Source organism: Dinoponera quadriceps, unplaced genomic scaffold, assembly GCF_001313825.1.
Source record: "Dinoponera quadriceps isolate SergipeBrazil2010 unplaced genomic scaffold, ASM131382v1 scaffold1846, whole genome shotgun sequence".
In the NCBI taxonomy this organism is placed as follows: Eukaryota; Metazoa; Arthropoda; class Insecta; order Hymenoptera; family Formicidae; genus Dinoponera; species Dinoponera quadriceps.
The window spans coordinates 2,173,131-2,195,470 of record NW_014556140.1 but is presented as its reverse complement, the minus strand read 5'-3'; the positions used below and the strand labels follow the sequence as shown (position 1 = coordinate 2,195,470).

Genomic DNA, 22,340 nt, shown 5'->3' with positions numbered 1-22,340 from the left:
TACGGTCGGGCGGAAATACTCGCAGGGATGTTAGGCGCGTGGATGATCAAGTTCATCAAACGGCAGAGAATCCGGAATAAATGAACTTCGAGAGCCGCGGTTGTTTTTCTTCCCAACGCGCGCGCAATGTGGTTCCCTCGCGTTTCGCGCGGACTGACTCGACTCTTCGGCGCAACGACTCGCTCGTGATCGCGGGAACGACAAACGCGTCGAGCTGCCGCGGTCGCAGGAGTTTGGAATTCTCCCGGCGAAGTGCGACGCGCCGATATTGCGATCCGAATACTCACGTAACTATTTCGTGACTATTTCGGCGATTCCCGAGCTCCTCTTCACGCGAAGTCGAAACTTCCCGCCGTACAGCGAACGTCGGCCGCGATGATCGAAGGCGCACCACCCCCGGGGCGTTGTTCGCGCGATCCGCTTATCTGCCAAGGGGGACCGACTGATCGGCACCGTCGTCGTTGTCGGTCCGTCGGCGGTCGATTCAGCGGCTTAATCGGCTTGAAATCGTGCACTCTCTCGCGAACGACGGCGCGTTGCGGTCTGCCCACGCGATCGTCCGTTCAGGGTTCGCGTGCGCGCCGGATCTTGTGCGTAACTGAATCGAGACGTGGGAAAAATCGGAAAGAAATAGAGCCCGTTCGTAGTGCACGGTGGTGGTAGGCGCGAAGAACGAATCACCGGCCCCGGTCGATGTCGATGAAGCACCGTCCGGGCACAGTGTGTGTGGAGTGGCGGGTGAGTTCGTGCCTCCAGCGTGACGAATGCATGGTGCACTACGCTTCTTTCCCCCTTTCGCGACTCACCTGAACGGCGAGGACGTCCTCCGCAACCGCGGATCACGGACGGCCGGTGTAAGTCTCCTCTCTCTCCCCCTACGTCGCTGTCGGGAGCTGTGTATATTCCCCTTCAATACGGTTTTGAACATCTCGTTTTTTGGAGGGGCAGGGGGGAGGGGGGGATTTTCGTCCGCAGAGCTGTTCGAAACGCGGCCGATGTTCACAGTGAGGGAACTCGTCCTTCGGGTGTTATATCAAGACGCGGAGCAGAAGCGGAGCAAAAGCGGCAACCGCGCGCGGATCCTCCGTAAAAAAGCGGGAACCGTGACATGTTGACTGCGTTTCCTTCTCGGAGGTAAACAATGTTATCTGTTCACGTATTACGCACAATAGGCACAAAAATATATATATAGAGATAGATAGCATTAATAAATACAGTTTTATGAGTATACGTTCCTCATGTTTATTAATTTGATATAAATATACGTTCCTCATGGTTATCAATTAATCGAAAAAATAATCGAAAAAACGCTATCAATATTTCAATATCATCAATCAGCTGTGACATTTTAATGGAAAATGTGCAAGTTACTAATTCACTAGAGGAAGAGTTGTATATATATATACACATTTTGTAATTAGTGTAAAATTAATGATATAAAGACTAGTTTAGTTCTGCAACCGCGACGAGTTATTTGCCTTCCTCTAGTGAACTGGTAACTTTCCTTGCAAGCTATTAAAATATAACAAACAACTTGAAACACTGATACCTCTCTCAATTTCTTCCTTTCGATTAATTAATAACTATGAGAAATATTTTTACAAATACACGTGTCTATAAAATCTGGCTGATCGACATTTTACTTTCACGTACACGGGAAAAATTAGTCTTAAATCGAGAATAATCTCATATATAAGCAAGAATATTATAATCATCTTAGAAGATTTTTAGTTTTGAATTGATAAAATTTGTATTGACACAAGAATTGCTTGAACTCAATTCAAAACTAAAAATCTCCTAAGAATGTTATAATATTATTTGTATGAGAATATCTACTTTGATTTCAGACTAATTTTTTTCGGTCTAATAACTCTCGATTTTGCGAATAATAAGGTGTAAGCACCGTCTTACCGAATAATAATCACGCTCAAGGATAGTACTTTCTGTTTTTCTTACCGAGATTTGCAGAGATTCTAATTAACAAAGGGGAATATTCCACGAATATTCAAAAAACATGTAATTAAATTATTCGTTGATTTCGACATTTTATTATTCTAGCTTGCATCTGCTTGTTTGTTTAACTTTTTTAGTTGGAAGTTATTATCTCGCTGATGCGAGAAAGTTTAAAAATATGCATATATCCGACAACGGTGCTTGTACCAGATTACAGTGCGGTTGTAAGAACGACGGCAGATATTTTTACTATCGCGTTGGGCAACTTACTTGCGTCAGAAAGGTACAATAAAGATAAACAGAAAGAATGAAAGAGAACGAAGGAATGCGATTTCAAAAATGATTCGTCGTTGAATAAAACTTACCGAATCGCGAAACTTTCGTGCTGTGCTTCAATCGCTTTCTCAGAGGAGAAACAAAACGCCCTTGTTGATTTACATAATTATTACGATTCTCGTGGATTGTGCCAGTCGGTGGCACCTGAAAATTCCAACAATACCGAACATTATGGCCATATTTGTACATTGTTGTTGTGAAACGCAAGCGACGGAGATCGATTGCGGCTGTGGGCAATAAGAATCGATGTCGGAATCTTTGGTTCTAATGTAATACCTGTAGTGATTGCAGTTACTTGAACTTCAAGCGACCGCATGTGTCTCATTTTTATGCCGAGAATAAAGGGGAGAGATACAAGATGTAAATGTGAATATGTTAACGGCAATGATCTCAAACCAAAAAGGAAACGACGATCTATCTAAAAGTATTCACAACTGATACAATCCTTGTGTAGAATAAGACAATAACTATTGCCACCTTAAATATCTTCGAAACATGAAATTAGAAAGAAAATTTATCCAAACACACCAATTCACATCAACTTCGGTCATCACTTCGGACATTTATCAATGTAATGCTACTTTACTCTATAGTATTATTTATAATAATATTATTTAATTTAATTAATATTTTAATAAATTAATATAATAATTATTTTAATAAATTAATTATTATTAGTTTATTTTATTAAATTAATGTTAGTTCATTTAATATTATTATAATATTATTTTAAATATGTAATGTAAATATTTCTGTAAATGTAACTTTTCATCATTATTTAGTCGTTCATAAAGTATTTTTACTTTAAAGAAATATAAATAGAAGTTGTTCAAGCTGGCAATGATTATTGCCTCACTCTGTATAATCGCATGACCTACACCCACATTATGATCCATGACATTACGTTTTATGTAAATCTCATCGGTAGTTCGCCGATGTGTGACCGGTGTATTTTCGCTAATGTCTATGCATGCAGGAAATCGGGAGAATTCTTACGATAAATCTCATGAAGTAAAGGGTTCCCCGATTGATGTAGAGACATAAATCTCGATACGGTCAGAAAATGTCAAGGCTGTAATACTTTTTAACAAGCGATTAAAGCTGCGTTCAATTATGGCGACTAAGTTGCTGTGAAGATTGTATCGTATTTATAAGCACAAGCTTCAGCCACTGTGATTAAATAATTCTATATGCCCCATGAAAAAGATATTTATAATTTCTATATGTATATATTTTCGCGTTTTTCTTGAATTACATAAGGAATTTAGCTTTGAGAAATTTTTTGTAAATGAAGTGGATCATCCGTTTAATATTTATCACATATCCGACATTTACTACAGAAATTATTTTTAACCAACGCACCATACAAATATGGCCGCGCGAGAGTTCGCGATCGCTATAGTAAGACCCGTTTCTCATATACAACTAAATGTAATTATAAATAATTAGATATAACTATATATAAGACATTACGTATGAAATATGTTCAAATATAAAAATATATAATTATATATGAAGTGACGATACAGAGTTATACAGGGTGAATTATACAACATGATCAGCTTAGTTTATTTTGCTGTCAGTGGATCGATTGAAAATTTTTTGTCTAGTATAACATGGTTCAAGTTAAGCTTTCAGATCATCTTAAAGCTCACTTTGTACTATGTTATGCTAGACAAAATATTTTCAAATGGTCCACTAACAGCAAGATAAACTAAGCTGATCACGTTGCATGGTTCACCTTGTATATGATCATATATAAATATATATTTTTGTATATAGACATATTTTATACATAATTATATATGGAAAATTTTTTAATAGGAAGAGTACACAATGGAAAAGATTTCCTTGGAATTAGTGTTTATTTGACTTTGGGTTTAATATTAGCAATGTAGCGTCATAAGTGTTTAACATAAATAACGTAATTTAATATCAAATATCATATTGTTTGAATAAGAATGTTGTCGCCTCACTAGAATAAACCATACTGTTTGATAGAAAAAATAATATTACTTAGAGGAATATTCGGTATATTAATATTCGGTTTCAGTAAAAAGAATTTATTTGGTTACATATTAAATATTGTTTCCGTTGAAAAATAAAGAAGCCCTTTAACATTTTCCTAACATAGTGTTGCTTCTATCGAATAATTTAATACTTGTGAAAACTATTATAACGATTGGACGAAAATACAAAAGAGAAACATGTTATTTCGCACAAAATATTTATCGCTTGAGAAACCAGGCAAAACCTGTTTGACGAATCAAACATTCGTTTGTTTGCTCCACTACGAAAGACCGAAATTTGTTCCGATTCAAGAAATTTCATCAGAACCAAAGAAATCGTCCTCTCTGTACAGAAACGACGATGAAGGAAACAGCATATCGGTGACGAAACGTTAAGCCTGCGGACGGCGACGGTGATTTCTCGCTTTATCCAGTCCGCATTCACTGGCGCATGTAATCTTGTGATTAAAAACTGCATAAACCGCAGAATTCCGCGAGCACATTCATCATCATCGGCTGCTCGTTTCAAATATATCGTAGTCGCCGGTGGTTCGCGCTGCACAACCTGGTTAAGCGTTCGCGAAGAAAAGGCGTTGCGAAAGACGAAGCCTCACGTCGAATTTCACTTTCTGCCTATATCGGAGGTGGGTGATAAATAAATCTGATGTAAAAAGTCATGGAGTCACACGGTAATGAAGGCCACGTCTCTGTAGTTTCGTTCATTCCTCTTTTTTTCTCTCTTCGCTGATCCGCGCGGAGCCTTTCCAATCCTCTCCATCGAGACGTTTCCGACTTCGTAGGACGTCTTCGCGCTGCTCTCGAGCGCCTCTCGACGCGACATTAACGATCCCCTCTGCTTTCCGACGATTGACTGGTGTCACTTAAGATTTACGTCATCCGAGTGCACGATCGGCCGAGTTTCCTAGCCAAATTCGGGACGGCGTGATAAACCGATCGGTGGAAACAGGTCGTAGACGGGCCGGGCTAGGTGAGAACTGTCAGTTTCCGATTACGTTGAATTAACCGTGTTGAATTGACTGCTTGGGACGGTGCCGGAAAGAGCACTTTGCATCTTGACATCATCGCGCGCAAATAGACACGTCGTTAACACTTGACGCTGCGGACCGCTGTTTTTTCTTTTTCTTCATTTCCCGTGCAATCGGAAAAACTGCGTGTCCCGCGTGCGCGTTCGAGAGCGCTAATTACCGCGCGGCGTATATTGCTTTTGCCGTATGTTCTTCTATCGCTTTCTCCAGTCGCGAGCGCCTATTTCGTCACGTATATATCTATTTAATTTTATCCGTGCGTTAGCACGGCCGAGAGTGAGAAGCGATTTTATGCCTGGCGATCATTTAATAAGCGCGATTTAGACGGGCAGAGACGCTCACCCGCGAGGTAACGCGCGCCAAACGGAGAGCTCGTTTACAACGAGCGACGTCAAATGCCAAGCCGTGGTAAAATTACGATGATTTATATACATCTCGTGTAAAGCCTTTGGTAATCGCAATCGCGTACGTCTCGCGGGATTTGGAAATTCGTTTGTTTGCACTCCACACGACGGAGAGTCATTCATCGATCGGTTATTTTGCGAGCGTCACAGGAGTATTACGTTCTTTCGCAATCACCGGTGACTCTAATCGGTTCTTTCGCTGACGAAACGTTTCTTGTTGAATGGAAAAAGTCCGACTGTGTTTTCTATCGTCATCATTGACTTGTCTCGGTGAACACTCGAGCGACAAACCTTCTCTCTCTCTCTCTCTCTCTTTCTCTCTCTCTCTTTCTCTCTCCTTTCCTCTCGTATACATTGCGTACGCAGTATCGGCGCTAGGATATTACGCACCCTCTTCGCAGGCTCTTGAAGCTCGTTTGGAGGACGTCGTCACTTCGGTTTTGGCCATTCGATCTCTCTCTCTCTCTCTCTCTCGAGGCGAAGCGGTATAAAAAAGAATCTCTTGAAAAAGGCGCAATTATCGGTCGGATATTTTCTAATTAGGAAGTCGACTTTGCTTCCGGAATAATCGAGTGGTTTTGAACCTTCGGAAGAGGTCAGCTACGGTAGCGATTACGACGATGACGGTGCTCCGATCGCGACTTTTGATCGATCGTATTGCGTAATGTTGAAAATTGAATGAGCTCTTCGAAATCGCAAGTACCGCGTTTCGAAGGCCGTTACGAAGAAGACTCTCCTCCTCCCGCTCAGGGTCCTCCAGCCAGTAAGTGGATCCTGTTACTTCATACCTCAATGATGCGCGCTCGGTATCCTCGATTGTCAAACATATCCCGAAACCATTAGTCATGAACACCTACGTTTAACACCTGAGCACCAGGTGGGGACCGCGTCCTTCAAATGTCCTGCACCTTCTTGCGAGTCAACATCTGCGCCGTGACCGACGGCAATCAATTTCAAATAAGCCGTGCTCTCATCGAGGTAACGCCGAAGGTACCGTACCGAAGGTAAGGTATCTTCGACCGAGTCGCCTCCGTCAGGTGCTGCCCTCTGCCAAGAGACGCCGCACGAAGTAGATTTCTAGCTCGCAGGCGCGTTTCCCGGTTCATCGTTTCCTTTCCTCGCCAGCACGTCTCGCCAGCCGGGACGGCGCATTCCTCTCTCGTGTCCCGCCGATGTTGCAGCCGCCGCCAGTCGCTAGTTTCCCGCGCACGCCCTTCTTCGCACCTGTCTCTTTCCTGCCCGACCTTCGCCCTCGCGAAACCATCGCGACGGTACGCGGCCACTTTCCACCGTGGTCTCTCTCGGCCGACCAGTCGCCGTTATCGAAGGAGACTCGCGGCCGTCGTGACCTGCCCTCTGCGAACGGTCGTTCCTGACCGTCCCTTTCACTCCCCCCCCCCTCTCTCTCTCTCTTCTTCTTTCTTTTAGTCTACCTGCTTCCACTCCGGGCTAATTCAACCGACGACGACCTTCCTCCGCTTCGGACCGCTTCAGTTCCGTCTCCTACCGCCGGCCTTTCTCTTCCTCTTTATCTCTCTTCCTCTTTCTCTCTCTCTCTCTCTCTCTCTTTATCTATCTCGGCGCGCTTTCCCCGGGTCTTATCCGAGCGGCGGCCCTGAACGATAAGAGCGACAGTGTCAGGGTCAGTGTGCGAGTGGGGCGGTCGCGAGAAACGCGACGGCGTCAGACGGGCGAAGAGAGAGAGAGAGAGAGAGAGAGCCGGGGAGTTCGGTGCAGTGTGGGTGAGAAGAGGGTGGCACTCGTCTGTTGTCCGTCGTCCCATTGCCATCTGTTCCCGCCGAACGTGGTCTCGTCATCGCTTGTTGTTCCCGGGCGATCATGTCCCTCATTGCCGACTGCTTCCGCCGTCTGACGGAATCGCCGTACAAGAACGAGGTACGACACGTGCTTGTTTTTAGCTGATAATAGCGATAACGTGTTGTGACAGATCGCCGCGATAACGAGACGTCCGCGACGAATCCGAGCGGAGAGCCTCGCTCTCAGCAGGTGGAATTTTGCCGACAGTTCTTCCCCGCTTCCGGGCAAATTCGTTTCATCGCTCATTCGTAATTGTCGGATATTCGATGGTGATAAAAACGAATCGATATACGAGTATCGAAAAGTCACGGGTGTTCCTCTTCAAGCTTGAGACATGGCAAAACGAAAGAGAGGCGTAGTTAGGCGGATGTAACGCGCCGAGGGAGGGGTAGCTCCTACTTCGTTCGGTGTTATTGATGTAACGCGGTGGAGAAAAAAATTCACGCGAACTGCGTTAAACGGCCGGCCACCCGCAAGGTTGTTATCGATTATTTGTAACGACAGTTCTCAATTGTCAAGCGCGACGAGACCGGTTCGTCGTTCGATTTTACTCGTTAATGATCGCGTTGATTTTTTCAGAACGGTAAATATTTCCGTATGCATAATTGATACGGCCGCCGTTCGCACGTGAAATCGGTCATTCGGTTGTTAATCGACGAAATACGCATATTAATAACACACGGGAAGGCCGGAAAAGATTTGTCGACTTCTGATAGGAGTGGCTTTATTATTCATGACATTTGCATTGTGACGTGTCGAGTGGTTTCCATCATCGACTGGACGCCATTGAACGTAAAATGTGGGTCACTCGAAGAAAATTGTGACGCGCACAACCTTTGAAATCTGATGGCCTTGAACGTGGTTGAGTGCAATTACGAGGTTACTTGATTTCGGGGGTAATCCAATATTACGCGACGTGCCGCTTAATGCAATTTATTTGCACCAGCGGGTATCAGCTTGCCGCGACACTACCCATCTCGATTTCATCTATCGAAGATGGTGCTCGTTCTGATTTGGAAAATTCATCACATCCCGAGCTACCAGCTTCAGGTTCCACCAACCTGTTATTTTATTCGCCAAATTTACTCCTCACGAGCAAGTTTTGTCGCGCTTAGTCGTTGAACACAAAAGTTAAATTCTCTCCCGAGTCTCCTTTGAAATGAATGCACAAAGTTCGCAAAGTCTTTTTCGCCCCGCGTCTTTCTTCCTCCTCGATGTGTTTTGCGATGCGAAAACAAAAACGCCGCAGTGACCGTTGGTTTTCCTCGATTGCGTAACTATGCGCAATTAATTCGCCACGATGCGCGCAAATAAACGAGTGCAGAAGCTAAATATTAATATATTCAATAGAACTCGGCGGTATGAAACGCAAAACACGCCTGTGCATATGACGCTAACGGAGTTTGAAATTAACGAATGTCCGAGGTATATATAAAACGATGTATATATGTAAATAACTGAGCGCCACCATTGCACGAGCGAATTCACTTGAAACGCACACAAAGCCGATCGACGGTAATAACAATTTCGTCGTATTAACGTAATAATCACTTCGTGACAGTCAGCACTGAAAAACAAATGCCATCGTCCAAGTGATATTTACTTGATTTAAGTAAAATGGTTACTCCAATATTTCTCGGCAGATATTTACCAGAAGTAGAAATATGATTGACTATACACAAATATATTTCCTTTGTATAAGTAGACGTTTACTTGTGCGTATTAAAACAATCGCGACGAGTATTAAATTCATAATGTCGGGAATATCAGAATTTATTTGTAGAAAATATTTACTCCAGACGGAAAAATCTAAATTATAAGCTACTAGGATCTCCTTCGATGGAAAAGAGGTTGAATAATTCCAGTAAACACTTTTCAAAATTTCGAACTATTTTATACTTACATTCAGTAATTTATTTACAAATTAAGATAATACTGCGAGTCAAATATAACGCCTGTCATAATACCTTTAACTAATTAACATTTACTGAGCCTAATGACCACACGATTTGTCTTTCGTGCATTGAAAGCTATTATTATCAAAACCATCTCGAAGCAACGTTGCCTTTCTTCGGAATATATCAACGGTCATGATGCACGAATATATGAATCCACTGCACGTGATCAAAATATTTCATGGTAATTAGGGCTGGTAAATATTAAAGTATCTAGTTAGACCAGTGATTATTAAAGTAGCTGTAGCGCCAGATATTGCAAATATTTACTGCAAGCTATTTCAAAATGTTCTTAACCTGATAAAAATATTACGCGATATAAAAAGCTGAAGACAGGTATGGCAATTACGTTCACTCACGATCCCGACGTGTAGCTCGTGCGTTCTCACACGATCGACGATGTCTTTTCCTTTGTTTTCAGCTGAGGGGTTACAAAGTGACAGATGTGAGTCGGGCGCGAAAGTTCGGCATCGCCTGTCGAAGTCTTCAGGACCTGAAGCGAAAGGGCTGCGCGAAATTGAACGTGAGTACACCGTTTAATCGCACGGCGTATTGTCTACGTTAGGCCTGCCGCGGATGTTGATGCATCCGCCGTCCCATGCTTGCCCCGCGGACGCGCGACAGGCGGTCGTATGAATAATGTAACGAGTTTTCACGCAATGTAGCGACCGTATGCCACAACGTAACGGGATTTGTCAGGTAAATACCGCGCGTTCGCATTCATCGGGCGTTTCGCGAATGAATGCGCCGTCGTTCGGAAGAGCGGGCCACGTGCACTTTTGGACGCGCTCGGCAGTCATCGCGTAACCAACGACGAGGTGGTTTCCCTCTCGAGCGGATCGTTAATCAGTTAGCGCGGCTATTAAGTGTACACGCGTGTACACGCGCGAGGAGAATGCCAATAGTCCCCCCGTCGCTGCGCGGATTTCGAGAAGCCGTACTTCGAATATATATTCCGCTTCCTTTTCGGTCTCGAACGTTTCCGTGTTATTTACGGAGCGATGGAACGAACGAAAATAACGTTCGACACAGGCGCGCATCCAACGGAGAGCGGGACATCGCTGCTCGATTTACGATCGTTGCGAGCGCATTGTGATATCGCGCATTGAGAAGCGAGAATAATAGCGCGCTCGCTCGCGCGGCGCACACGCGCTAATCGAATCACCGCCGCCTAGATTCGTTCGATCCCCGCGTCCGCTCTTCTCCCGCGCATCGCAGCTCTGGAGTAATCGGGACTCGCGCTTTGATCTTGCAAATAACGTCGCGGGCCTGAATTCCAGTGTGCGGGGGAAAATAAGTCCGAAATCAAGAATAGGTGTTCTCACAACGTAAACGAGAATATTGTAAGCTTCTGAGGAGATTCGGTCTTGATTTCATTAAATCTGTATTGAGCGCAAGCATCACTCGCACACTTCGATTCAAGACTAGAAATCTTTTAAGAATATTATGATATTCTTACTTATATATGTGGGAACTTGCCATTGATTTGAGACTATTTTTTTTATATGTAGAAATGAAACCTCGTAGATGTCTAGCTACGAGGTAATAAATTTCTGCCTGTTGTTATTGGCCAATGCAAGGTTTCAGAATGCAAGAAACGCTCACTTTTTCTCGACAACGGGTGGATAAATAAATTAGCTGATGGTTAAACTGAAGAAAATACGTATATATATATATATAATACGTTTGCAAAATACGTCTTCTTGAATTAATAACTCGGAAATTTACGTGGCCGTTTGCAAAATGGCGCAGGTACTTTTCTTCTTACATTGACCTGAATTACAAGTACACTACGGATAAAATATTCAGGTGACACCGTGTATATTTCCGAGTAGACAGCGTCATCATCTCACCTCATCGTATTTGGTATATAATGGCTGCAGATAACGGCTAAATCGCAAAACCGATTCCACGTTTCAGTGAATAATCAGGTAATGACGAGTTAATAACGAATTGGAAAATCCAATTTAACTAGCTAACCACTAGCTTTTGATTCAGACCGAACAGATACATTTCGCGGGAATATGAATTACGCGGGGAATACGAAGATAATAACCAGTCGCGAGAATCACGCGTGCAATCACGGCGTCACGTGGACTGTAATATTTCGTAGATCGAAAACTGCACGCAGGTCTTCAGCCTCGCACATTTACGCATCATTAATACGCTTCTAAATTTTACGGGTTATTCAAAAGAGGCTGAAAACTATCCAGGGGATGAAGCAACATACATTAACGCGTAGTTTGCAATCATTACACGGCGTTCATTACACTCGAATATGATCGGCCAATTTCTTATTCTGACTTCTTATGAATATACTCCTGCTGTCACGTTTCACGGCGACTATGCTACCAAGAACGAAACGTGACCTCGATTCGAGCACGATTTGCCAGAACGATTATTTAAGCGACGTCAATACTCGAATCGTGTTTCCACCTCTCGAATTCATTCATGCCTCGTCGGAACGAAATATGCAATCTCTCCGTATAAATTTTCCGCAATTTTCCGTAACGACAACTCCAAGTCGGCTATGTAAAACAGCGTGCACAGCAGATCACAGAGTAGCAAGTATGTAAATTAAAAACGGCACATGGCACGTAGATTTAATTGGTGCTATTAAGCGTTGTTAGCATAATCCAAGCTATCTATAATAATTGTTAAGCGTATTTCGAGCCTCGCGGCAATTAATGACGGGAAATTCTGAATAATTTGCGGAAATGACTCTATTCTACGAATAGAGCGTTTTCTTATTAACGCGCGCGAGAGACAGAGAGAGAGAGAGAGAGAGAGCACACATTTAATCGTGCCATTCGTATCAACTGTATTGACGCCGCGAGGGTTTATCAACGATTGGCCTTGACGCGAGTCGAGAGGCCTGGAAGCGCGCGCGATGAAGCTGGTAGCATTTCGTCGGTAGGTAGGTTAATCCAGTTGCAGTGCGACCTTGGGATCAGCACGCGTCTACCCGCAGCACTGGCTCTATCGAACCATCCGGGCCAGGGACAACCAACATCTCAATGTCAAGGTCTCGGAGTCCACTTTCCGCGCTCTGATTTCGAAATCAATCCGCATATTTTCGCACGTCGGACAGCGATACGGAAGCGTCCGTGGACCTGCAAGTTCTCAAGTACATTAAAGTACGTTAAAGGCGACGTCTTCCGGCACGGCGTCGCTGCGGAAAAATCAGCATTTCTCCGATCCGAAACAAGAGCAATCCAGACGATCTAGCAGATTGTATGGTTAAAAGCGAGAAAATCGCGAGGAGCGTCTAAGGGGCGTACGAAATTAGGGAATGGTAAATCGGTGTATTAATATATTTCGATTCGCGTCTGTGCAGTAACGTTGATTCTGTATCGATTCGGCAGCGTCGCGGGAAAATCGGGATGCATTCCTCGAGCAAGATTCGAAAGATTACGTAACTTGAGAAAGTTACATCGTCCAGATTTGGGCAAATTTTATGTATTTGAAACAATAAATTATTTGAAATAATAAATAACAAATAAATATATAAATAACACTTATTCAGAAGTCATCAAATAACGGCACTTATTTGAATAATTTATTTAAACTAATATACAGATTATTTATTTATTATTCATTATTCGTGTTATTCGTTATTCGTATTATTCGTTATTCGAGTTCTTGTTATTCATCATTTATTATGCTTTTATGCATTTATTACGCTTATGTTTATTACGCGTACACTTATTACATTTTGCCTCGTTTTTCCTCCGTTTATTTTACAGATATAACAAATAAGTACATTTTTATTAAAAATTGTTTTGCTAGAAACAATATAAAAATATATTGCTGGAATAATAATATAACGATATTATACGATATATTATATAAAAATGGAGAAATTGAAAATATGAATGAAATATGAATTCACATATATGTGACGCACACACATGGGCGAATAATATTAACACAAATAACAAATAATGCAAATAACGAATAATTATACATATTCGAACAGCAAATAATGTAAATAATGCGAATAACGAATAAAACAAACAATGAATTTATTTAAATATCAACTGAAGAAAAATTTATTTGAGCGATACCCAATTCTGGCATCGCCTAAGGGATGATTTCAACTAGTAACTAGGTAGCCGTAAATCAATGTTTCGGTACCACAATTGTATTAGTAACATCGGTTCTGTATTCTCTAATTAGAACACAGAAATTCATAATTAACACGGTCTATATACGAGAGAGATTAGAGAAGCACGTTCTCTTAAATTTAATGCTGCATCGTAACTTCGCGCTCGGAGGTGCGAGAGGAGAATTATTCTGTCTCGGATTATTTATGAGAATTCGGAGTCCAGTGGAAACTTTGTCGGCCGAGAAGAGTCGCAGACTCGGGGCGAGCGAATCGTAACTCGGTGCGACCTTCAGCGTAATCTCCGAGGCTGCCGAGAGGAATTTTCACGATATCGCCATGGCGAGGAGAGGAATGTAAAAGTTTGTTACACTTGTATTCAATCTTGGAGATATTATTTATAGCGAAACTGTAAGAAAAAAAGCGAACGAGGAATTGTAGCCTTGCTTCTCAAGTCTTGATAGCTGTCTCGGACATCGAATTCTCTCACACTACTTCAGTAATGATCATTTATTCACTGCAATTACGTTTGGTGCGTATTATGCTAGGATAGAATTTAAAATTGATCGCCGGTAATCGTTACCTGCAGCACCTGCGATTCGCGTTCTCGTTGCGCCTTCCGCCAAATCGTTTACACGAGAACCTTTCGTCCTCCGGTCTCTCTTTCGTCACGATTAGCTCATAAGCTGAAATTGCTTAAATCGCTTAAATTGCGTGTTTACACTTCATAAATTTTGCGCAATGAGCAGGTTCGACCGCACACAATACGCAATACGTGTCCTTGCAGATAACTAACGAGCCGACGGAAGTGAACGTCTTTCTCGTGGATGGCTCCCTGGTCGACGACGAATACTTTCGTACGCTGGAACCGCAGACTACTCTGATTCTGCAAAAGCCAGGGGAGAAGGTGTTATCCGGTTAGTACGAGGACGTAATGTAACAATGTAAAACACAAACACGCACACACATATGTACTAACCTGAAACTAGAACAAGTAATGTGGTTAGAACGATGATATGGAGGATGATATCGCATGCCCGGTTATTGGACATTCTACCTCCAATCTTCGAGATGACATTAACCGTTTCAATTTCAACTAACGGCGTATCGCTTGCACCCAATTTCTCAATTTCCACTCGATCAATGGCCCGACGCGTGTCTGATTACTCCGTGACTCCGTATAAAAGTCGCGTCTCGCCGCATTTATCCCGCGAACGTTTTTATTCTCGTTGCTCTCGTCTCGCATCATCGTCGTGCGCGCTTTTGTCACTCGTTACCATCCCCGTAACTCTTGAGAGAGAGAGAGAGAGAGAGAGAGAGTGCTTCCAAGACACATCGCTTCAGAAATTTCTCGTAAGTTTATCGCGCTACAACGAATATGCACTGCGAACGACTTGGCCGAACGCCAAAGTGAAATATTCCGGGCCAGTGTCGGTATATCTCGAAGTTCGCGAACTTCCTCTGGCACAGGCAAACGCGCGCCCCTCGGGGGAAAGCGGATCGCTCTCGCCTCCCCCGATGAAACGGGCCGCGATGGCGGCGTGCAATTTTCCGCTCTCCTTCTTTTCTCTCTTTCTCTTTCTCTCTCTCTCTCTCTCTCCTCCCTTTTTCTCAAGGACGAACGATTTCCCGCAGACGCGGACATCCTGTACGATGCGCTGAGACGCGTGAACATCGATTTCCTCGTAACCGGCGACAGAGTGGCGCAATTCCTGACGGAGAATCTCAAGGCGAAAGTCGCCGTGTTGAACAGCGTGTTGAACAAGGACGATTCTAAGACGGCACTCAGCAAAAGGGACGAGCACCCGGAGTGGTTCGCAGACCTGGAGACCAATTATACGACTAAGGTAAGCCGGGAACGGAATCATTGTTCGCCGGCTTTTCTTGCAATCCAATATTCGGTGTCTCGAATAAGTGGCAAGCTGAGAATCCGCCATTGTAAAAGTGGGATGTTTCCAACTGCGAATCTTCGAGACTCTTTAATCGTTAGATAATGTTATTAATAACACTGCATTGAGGAAAAACGTACCTAACAATCTTAGTGTGAGGATGAACAAATCTCAAGTCGCTCTTTCACTCGCAGGAAGCTTACATGCATCGTAGATGTCAGGACAGGATACGCGGTTACCTCTACAAGACCATCGAGCAGATCAAGTGCTCGGACGTGTACGTGAACGATCGCAAGGCGAGGCAACAGCTATTACGGGCGATCGCGTTCTTCAAGGTCCAGCTGAAGGAGGATCATTATTTCGGTTACTATTTCGACCGGAGCAGAGTGAAGGCTGAGGCTGAGAGCGACGAGACCGACGATTCCAGTCTATGCTACGAGCATTGTCCCTGCAGACTCGGCCGCTTCAGCGACGAGAGTTACCTCCAATCGCCGGCTACGAACGAAACCGTCGACTCAGCCAAGATCGAAGATGAAACGGACGCGAGGAAGCTCGACAAGTCGACGAAGACGGAAGCGAACGACGAAGAGCCGGGGAGCTGCTCTTATCACGTGAAGCCGCGGGACAGGCAGGAGCAAATCGCCATCTGCGACGACAAGGGTGAATTTCAATGCGAGGGCCGGTGGAACGTGGATCGCTGCGCCTACGGTGACAGGCACAGGATTAATCCGTACAGATCCAAGGAGGAACTGGTCCTGTTCTCCACGTGGAATTTGGATCACAAGTAAGGCGACAACGTGCGCGGACGGCCTCGGCCGTCGATCCGAATCTTTACACCGTGTCTTAACGCGCTGAACGTCAAATTATGAGATATAATTTGACGCTGATTGAATCCTTTCGGTGCGACGGATGTCGACCGCGTGGAGTTGCGGAGAACACACACGGAGACAAATTTTCCGCTGGCACAGCGAATTGCTTATTAGTAGCGACTTTAAAGAGATATTTTACACGAGAAAAATAATTTTGCTGTTGCAACAGAACGTCGTTGCGACAGCGGTAAAATTTACTCGGTACAATTAGGAATTAACGCTGTTAACAAATTTTTGCTCTTCAATCAAATCTCTTTGCTGTTGCTATATAGTAATAAACAATTTACGTATCTTGTGAAATAATTATGATTACATGAAGGATAATAACGAGGTGAAAAGATGTATGTAGGTTCCGTCGATTAAAATCAACGCGCGGTCGTAAATGTGAATTTGATGACTGGCTGAAGTCGGCTGAAGTCGGTTAAAATCACGATCGAGTCGAACTATCGAGTCAAAAAGGTTAATTAACGCGTTCGCAGCCGCTCAAGTGAAACTGTGTTTCCTGTACTACGCCGGCGGTTGCGAATGTGATTAAAGAAGTGGATTGAAAAAGGAGAGAGAAAAGGAGAAAAGGGAAGAGACAAACATGTTTGAGCATTTGTGAATTTTTCTTCGCGCAGGACCGTCTTGCATCTCTCTGGTATGCAATCCCGGCACGTTCGTGCGAGACAATCGGAAAATATTTTTTCACTCATTCTCCATGCGCCGCATTCTCCATTGTGTCGCGTAGGGAAACGTTACACGCGCGCGCGCGCGAGTGACGAAGAGATTGATTACATGAATGCGAAAGAAGCCGTATTTAAGAATTTAAGCGGTCACGCAATATAAATATGCATGGGATTTTAAATGTACCGCACGTTGTAATCGTTTCATAATAAATTGCAGAGTCGAAAGGTCAAGAACGCTCGTGCCGAAGTTACTGCAAATCTCGCTGCAGGACACGATCAACGAGAAGGACATCTACGACTGTTACGACAATCTGTTCACCGTGAAGAATTTGAAACTGGTCCATATCGTGTGCCACGATAAAGGCTCGCACAAATAAGCGGCGGATTCCGCGCGAGAAGGTAACAGACGAACGGAAGCGAGAAAGATGCCGAAGAATAATCACAAATGTGGGGTATTCAGATACGTAAACACGTAGAGCGACTCCTCATACATGGATTTTTGTGAGCAAGTACGTTTAAACGCTGTTGATAGACCATAGATCTAGCGATTGTTAATGTTACACCCGGGTGTACTTCCGTTGCGGCATACGAAACATTAAGCAATAACGTTAGCGACGAAACTTTCGTCGAAGCTTCAAACACACGACTTCGCTTCGCCTCGTGATAGGTAGAACAATCAGTTTCACGAGCGAACGACTCCGACACGTCGGTAGAGAAGAGAAAAAACTAGACATTCGCATTCAGTTCGTTATTTTATGCGACGCGAGAGGAGGATCAGCACGTGGCATTCAGGCGAAAAAGTTGCGTACATACATGACTGGAAAAGGAATAAAAATATACGGAAGCTCTCGCGTAGATGTCGCATCGAATAATCGCTTACGATAGCTCGACTTGCAAAAATCTTTCCTTTGAGAATTCAACAAGTTTCGGACTTTTCGACAAGAAAGGAAAAACTTCACGTTGAGTTACCCTCCAGGTCTAAAGGAGCCATTCGCGTAAAACAATTACGAATACAGGGTTGCATAAGTCGCACGCAATGGAAGAACCCTAATTTATCCTGGCGGTCGAAACCCGTCGGAAAGAAAACCTGTTGTTTTCAGATACATCGTTAAGCATTGAGTATGCTCGGTGATAGGTAAAATCGAACTAACCTGATCTGATCTGATACTATCGGAGAGCCCCTCCTCACGAAGAAAGGAAGAACGTGGGGTAGAATATCTTTCAGACATATTTTTATTCCGACTGTGCTCTCGATATACATATAAGAGAAAAAACAAAGTTCTGATATATACACATATACATATATACAACAAACATATAACAAATATATATATACATATGTCTACCAAAGAGAAAAAATTTAGAGCGAGATATGTATTCAAGGTGTGCCAAAATAACCGCATGCAAAGTGCACTCGGGAATTTTTGGTACCTAACCAAGTCTCGTTTACCAAAATTTTGTCCGAGCGATAATTTGTATAAATGAGAGGCTATTTAAAGTTATCGAATTAGCGTATTGGATTGTGCGCGAATCAGGAGCAGAATCATGAAATATTATTTGAATCGTATAAGCTGATTTTTTCTTTTATTTATTTATTATTTCATTAAAGATTTTATTACTCGACTACGTTTAATATTTGAATTTACTGCTACTTTGAATAGAACTTATTTGTATAATTTGCACAAATGATATTCTATCGGCCTTTTCCAAAGCCACAAATATTTCCAAAACGTTAGGACGATACTTAGTATAAAGAATTATTTGTGTGTCATTTAAGTTTGTCATTTAATTTACTATTTGTAGTCGTGTTTCTAGTTACATCGGATCGAAGAAATTCTTTCGTATCAAATAAATACTATCTGAATTTAGCGCTATTTTGAATGAAACTTATGTGATACAAGAGAATTTCTTACCGATGTTACTGAAAAAACGACTACAAATAATGAAATAATATGCTTGAACAACAAACAAATAAGTTTTGTACGAAATGTTCCAATGTTTTAAAAATATTTGTGGTCTTGAAAAAGGTTAATGGAATATTATTTATATAAATTATTTATATGCAAATAAATAAGGTTAAACGGGGTAATGGCGGTCACCTGAGCGAAAACTTGAATAAAACTGGCAAGAAATGTCGGATTCAGGATCTGTTCAATGCAATACATACCGACAGGTATTTACTATAATATAGACTGATGTAAACAATTTCATAAAAATATGTACCAAAGAAACAAAAGCGGAAAATGAGATTTGACCGGATTTACCCCGACGTCAGGATAATGCCGGTCAGCGATGTTTACAATGTATAAAACCAGAGAAGACGCACACTTTATTGAAAATCAAACATATGTATTAAAGAAGAGATTTGAGAGTTTTACATGTGATATCTTGAAAGAATAGTCAATTGTTTATTGATTTGAACAACTTGATGCGCTAATTCGGCGACTTTAAATAGTTCTCATTTAAAAATCATAATTCAAATGAAATTTTGGTAAACAAAATATTGCTTCGTTTAGTACCAACAATCTCCCGTTGTATTCTACGTGTGGTTATTCTAAGACACCCTGTATATACGATATTATTCCTATATAAATACAGGACGTTTCAAGTTTTCCGCACTTTCATCTTCTTATATCAAACATTTTATTAAGTTCAAAATATAATTAATACAATTTTACTCGGATCGCCGCACCGTAAATCTAAAAGGAAATGCGGAAGTCCTGCAACATTCTGTACATACGTTATATATTGGATGATGTTTTAGGAATTTTCGCCATATACGAAATGGTATTCCCCCGACGCGAGAGATGATTTAACTAAAATGGTGGCACGAAAGTACCCGATTAATATCACTAATTTCATTTCTTTTTTCTAAATTACTGTCAGTGTTTATTCGTACTCAATTTAATGACACTTATTCTTAACTGTATCTGCGCGGCACACCGTTTTTACAGTCACATATACACGTACGCGGATCAAGCGTTCGCTCATCAATGTGAGTAACACAGAGACTGGTGTTTTAAGAATTTTGCGTGACCCGATATAAAGTAATTTTATACTTTATACGATACGTATCACACGTGCAAGACTTTTCTCTCTATCATGAGCGAGAGATTATCGTGAAATAATTTCCCCCGCCGAATAAATATGTTCGTATCGGTTAAGTATTAGATATAATTTCGCGTTTATCGTTTAAAAAAGGGTACTCACTCCTGACCCGCAAGACTGCTTTTCGCAATCAATCGCACACAGCTGTACCCGTTAATTTGACCTCGTTGTTAATCGTTAATGAGATTGACGATAAAGCGTGCCATCCTCGAGAGAATTCATAGTAGGTAAATTACGTGACTATATTTTTAGAAGTGCGAGACGAGTCGCGTTATGGATATGTTCGATAAACTTCCACAAGTTGTGCCGAAGCAACGTGTACATATATTTTTTTATCGACTTTTATTGATAGAGCACTATAGCCAATTTAATAAGTGGCTTGTTACTTTCAATAAGATTTCAATCAATTGGACGCGCCAATGTGGTGGCTCAGCGAGGCTTTTCATTCGTTAACACGCGCGCGACGTGTATGTCAACGAAAGTCGGTGTTATCCGCGAAACTGCGAAGTTATATCAGAGAGTCACCGGCCGCGGTGTGTGTGTGTGCCGCGTGCGTGCGTGCGTGCGTGTCGAGGAACTATATTTGATAACGAGACGAGGCTCTATGTATAAAACTGATTTTCCTTTGAGGCGGGAACATCCAACGGAAAACGGATCGTTGACTTTTTACATATACCTATATATACAATGGACTGATACAATTGTAATGATTTTTCTTCTCACCTCGAATTGTTAACATTCAATGTTAATTCGGAGCGGAAAGTACGCGGAAGTTAGATAGGAGAAGAGAAAGAGAAGCAACGCCCTTTTTCAATAGCGCTAGGCGTCTCGATCCTTGCTCCACTTCACATTCCCTCTTGGATATCAGAAAGACTCGTGTTTCCTCTCTACCGAGACGCGCCGAAGACGACGAAGGTATTTCAACACGCGAAACTAAATATACGCATCGCAACACCGAATACGTGCGTCGCTATGCGTGACGTCGTCGTACATTGTTGATGCGGGAGGACTAGCGCGTCACGTCCGTGTCTAATTTTCTAATCTCTTCGTTGAGAGAACGACGAGAAAGCTGGCCTCGGCCTTTCACTCTGCGCGAGTATGTGTGTGTACGTGTGTGTGCGTGTGCGTGTGATAAAGAGAGAAAAGTATTTTTCGAGAGAAACAGGATATCTCCGCGTCCATCCCCCGTCGTCATACGTCGCAGTACACATTTACGTGGCGTGCACATTTAAGAGGGAAACTACACAGAAGTGCGATACCTCTACGTAGGTTACGTGTGTAAGTATAGTATTTTTCAATGTACAAGAAATGTGTATAGCTCCACTTTAGAAAAATATATTTTAGGTACGAGACACGCGAGAAAGGTGTCTATTATATCTACCTTCCCCTCCCCCTCTCCTGCCCGCCGGGCTCTTATTAGACATCGGCCTGCTTCGGAAATCAAATTTTCCTCGCGAGCTTATCCGGATGCCGATAAACTATAAATATCGTAATCTAGTTGGAAGATAAAGGTAAATAACACATAGCTGTGTGCAGCCGTATTGCCGTATGAATACATGAAATTCGCTCGTTTCGTGGGCTTCGAATGTGTCAGTAGCGAATTATTCAAAAGCTCGGTCTTCTTCTTCTTCTCTCTCTCTCTCTTTCTGGCGAATTATAACATCCCATTTCGGCCACCGATGAAATGCGACCGCGAATCATACAATATGAACATGTTTTTTTTCGAAAAACCACTCTCGCAAATCCACTTATGCCGGAACTTATTTAGAACTTTGAATTTAGAACAANAAGGGGGGGGGGGGAGGGGGAACGTTGACTGTTGGACGTCGTGTTTCCTCCCGGCGAAGATCCCTCTCGGAAGGCGGACGCGCGTAATGGCAGGGTGATTCTCATTCTCTGAGACTGCGATCTTCTTTTTATTTTTATCAAAATGCATTCGCGCGCTTTTATTCGCCGCGCGACGTTTACACGCTGCGACATACGCGGAAATAAAAGCGCGGGGATTTTATCTGTCATCTCGACTGCGACGCATCGCGCACGCAGAATACGATACCGTGATTTCCCCNTTCCCCCCCCCCCCCGTGTTGCGTGGGAAAGACACCGTAAAAAGTTTATGGATACGTTGAACGTTACACTCCTAGGCGGTGGTATCGGATTGCGGGGAGTTAAGCGTTATTTTT

General features: G+C 42.8%; 1 protein-coding gene across 1 annotated transcript; it reads left to right on the top strand.

Moving 5' to 3' along the window:
- The first annotated feature begins 6,878 nt into the window (after positions 1-6,878).
- LOC106746972 (DNA fragmentation factor subunit beta) lies at positions 6,879-21,514 on the top strand. Its single transcript, XM_014624181.1, has 6 exons — positions 6,879-7,644; positions 9,943-10,044; positions 14,414-14,543; positions 15,262-15,473; positions 15,710-16,299; positions 17,270-21,514. The coding sequence occupies exons 1-6, from the start codon at positions 7,588-7,590 to the stop codon at positions 17,427-17,429; spliced, it is 1,251 nt and encodes a 416-aa protein (XP_014479667.1). The 5' UTR covers positions 6,879-7,587; the 3' UTR covers positions 17,430-21,514.
- The last annotated feature ends 826 nt before the right edge of the window (positions 21,515-22,340 follow it).

What these genes read in the sequence shown, in the direction of transcription:
- LOC106746972 (XM_014624181.1), top strand. Translation starts at nt 7,588, where the DNA reads ATGTCCCTCATTGCCGACTGCTTCCGCCGTCTGACGGAATCGCCGTAC. An exon ending in AATCGCCGTACAAGAACGAG is followed by an intron (nt 7,645 to 9,942) that starts GTACGACACGTG and finishes CTTTGTTTTCAG; the next exon opens with CTGAGGGGTTACAAAGTGAC. An exon ending in AGGGGAGAAGGTGTTATCCG is followed by an intron (nt 14,544 to 15,261) that starts GTTAGTACGAGG and finishes GATTTCCCGCAG; the next exon opens with ACGCGGACATCCTGTACGAT.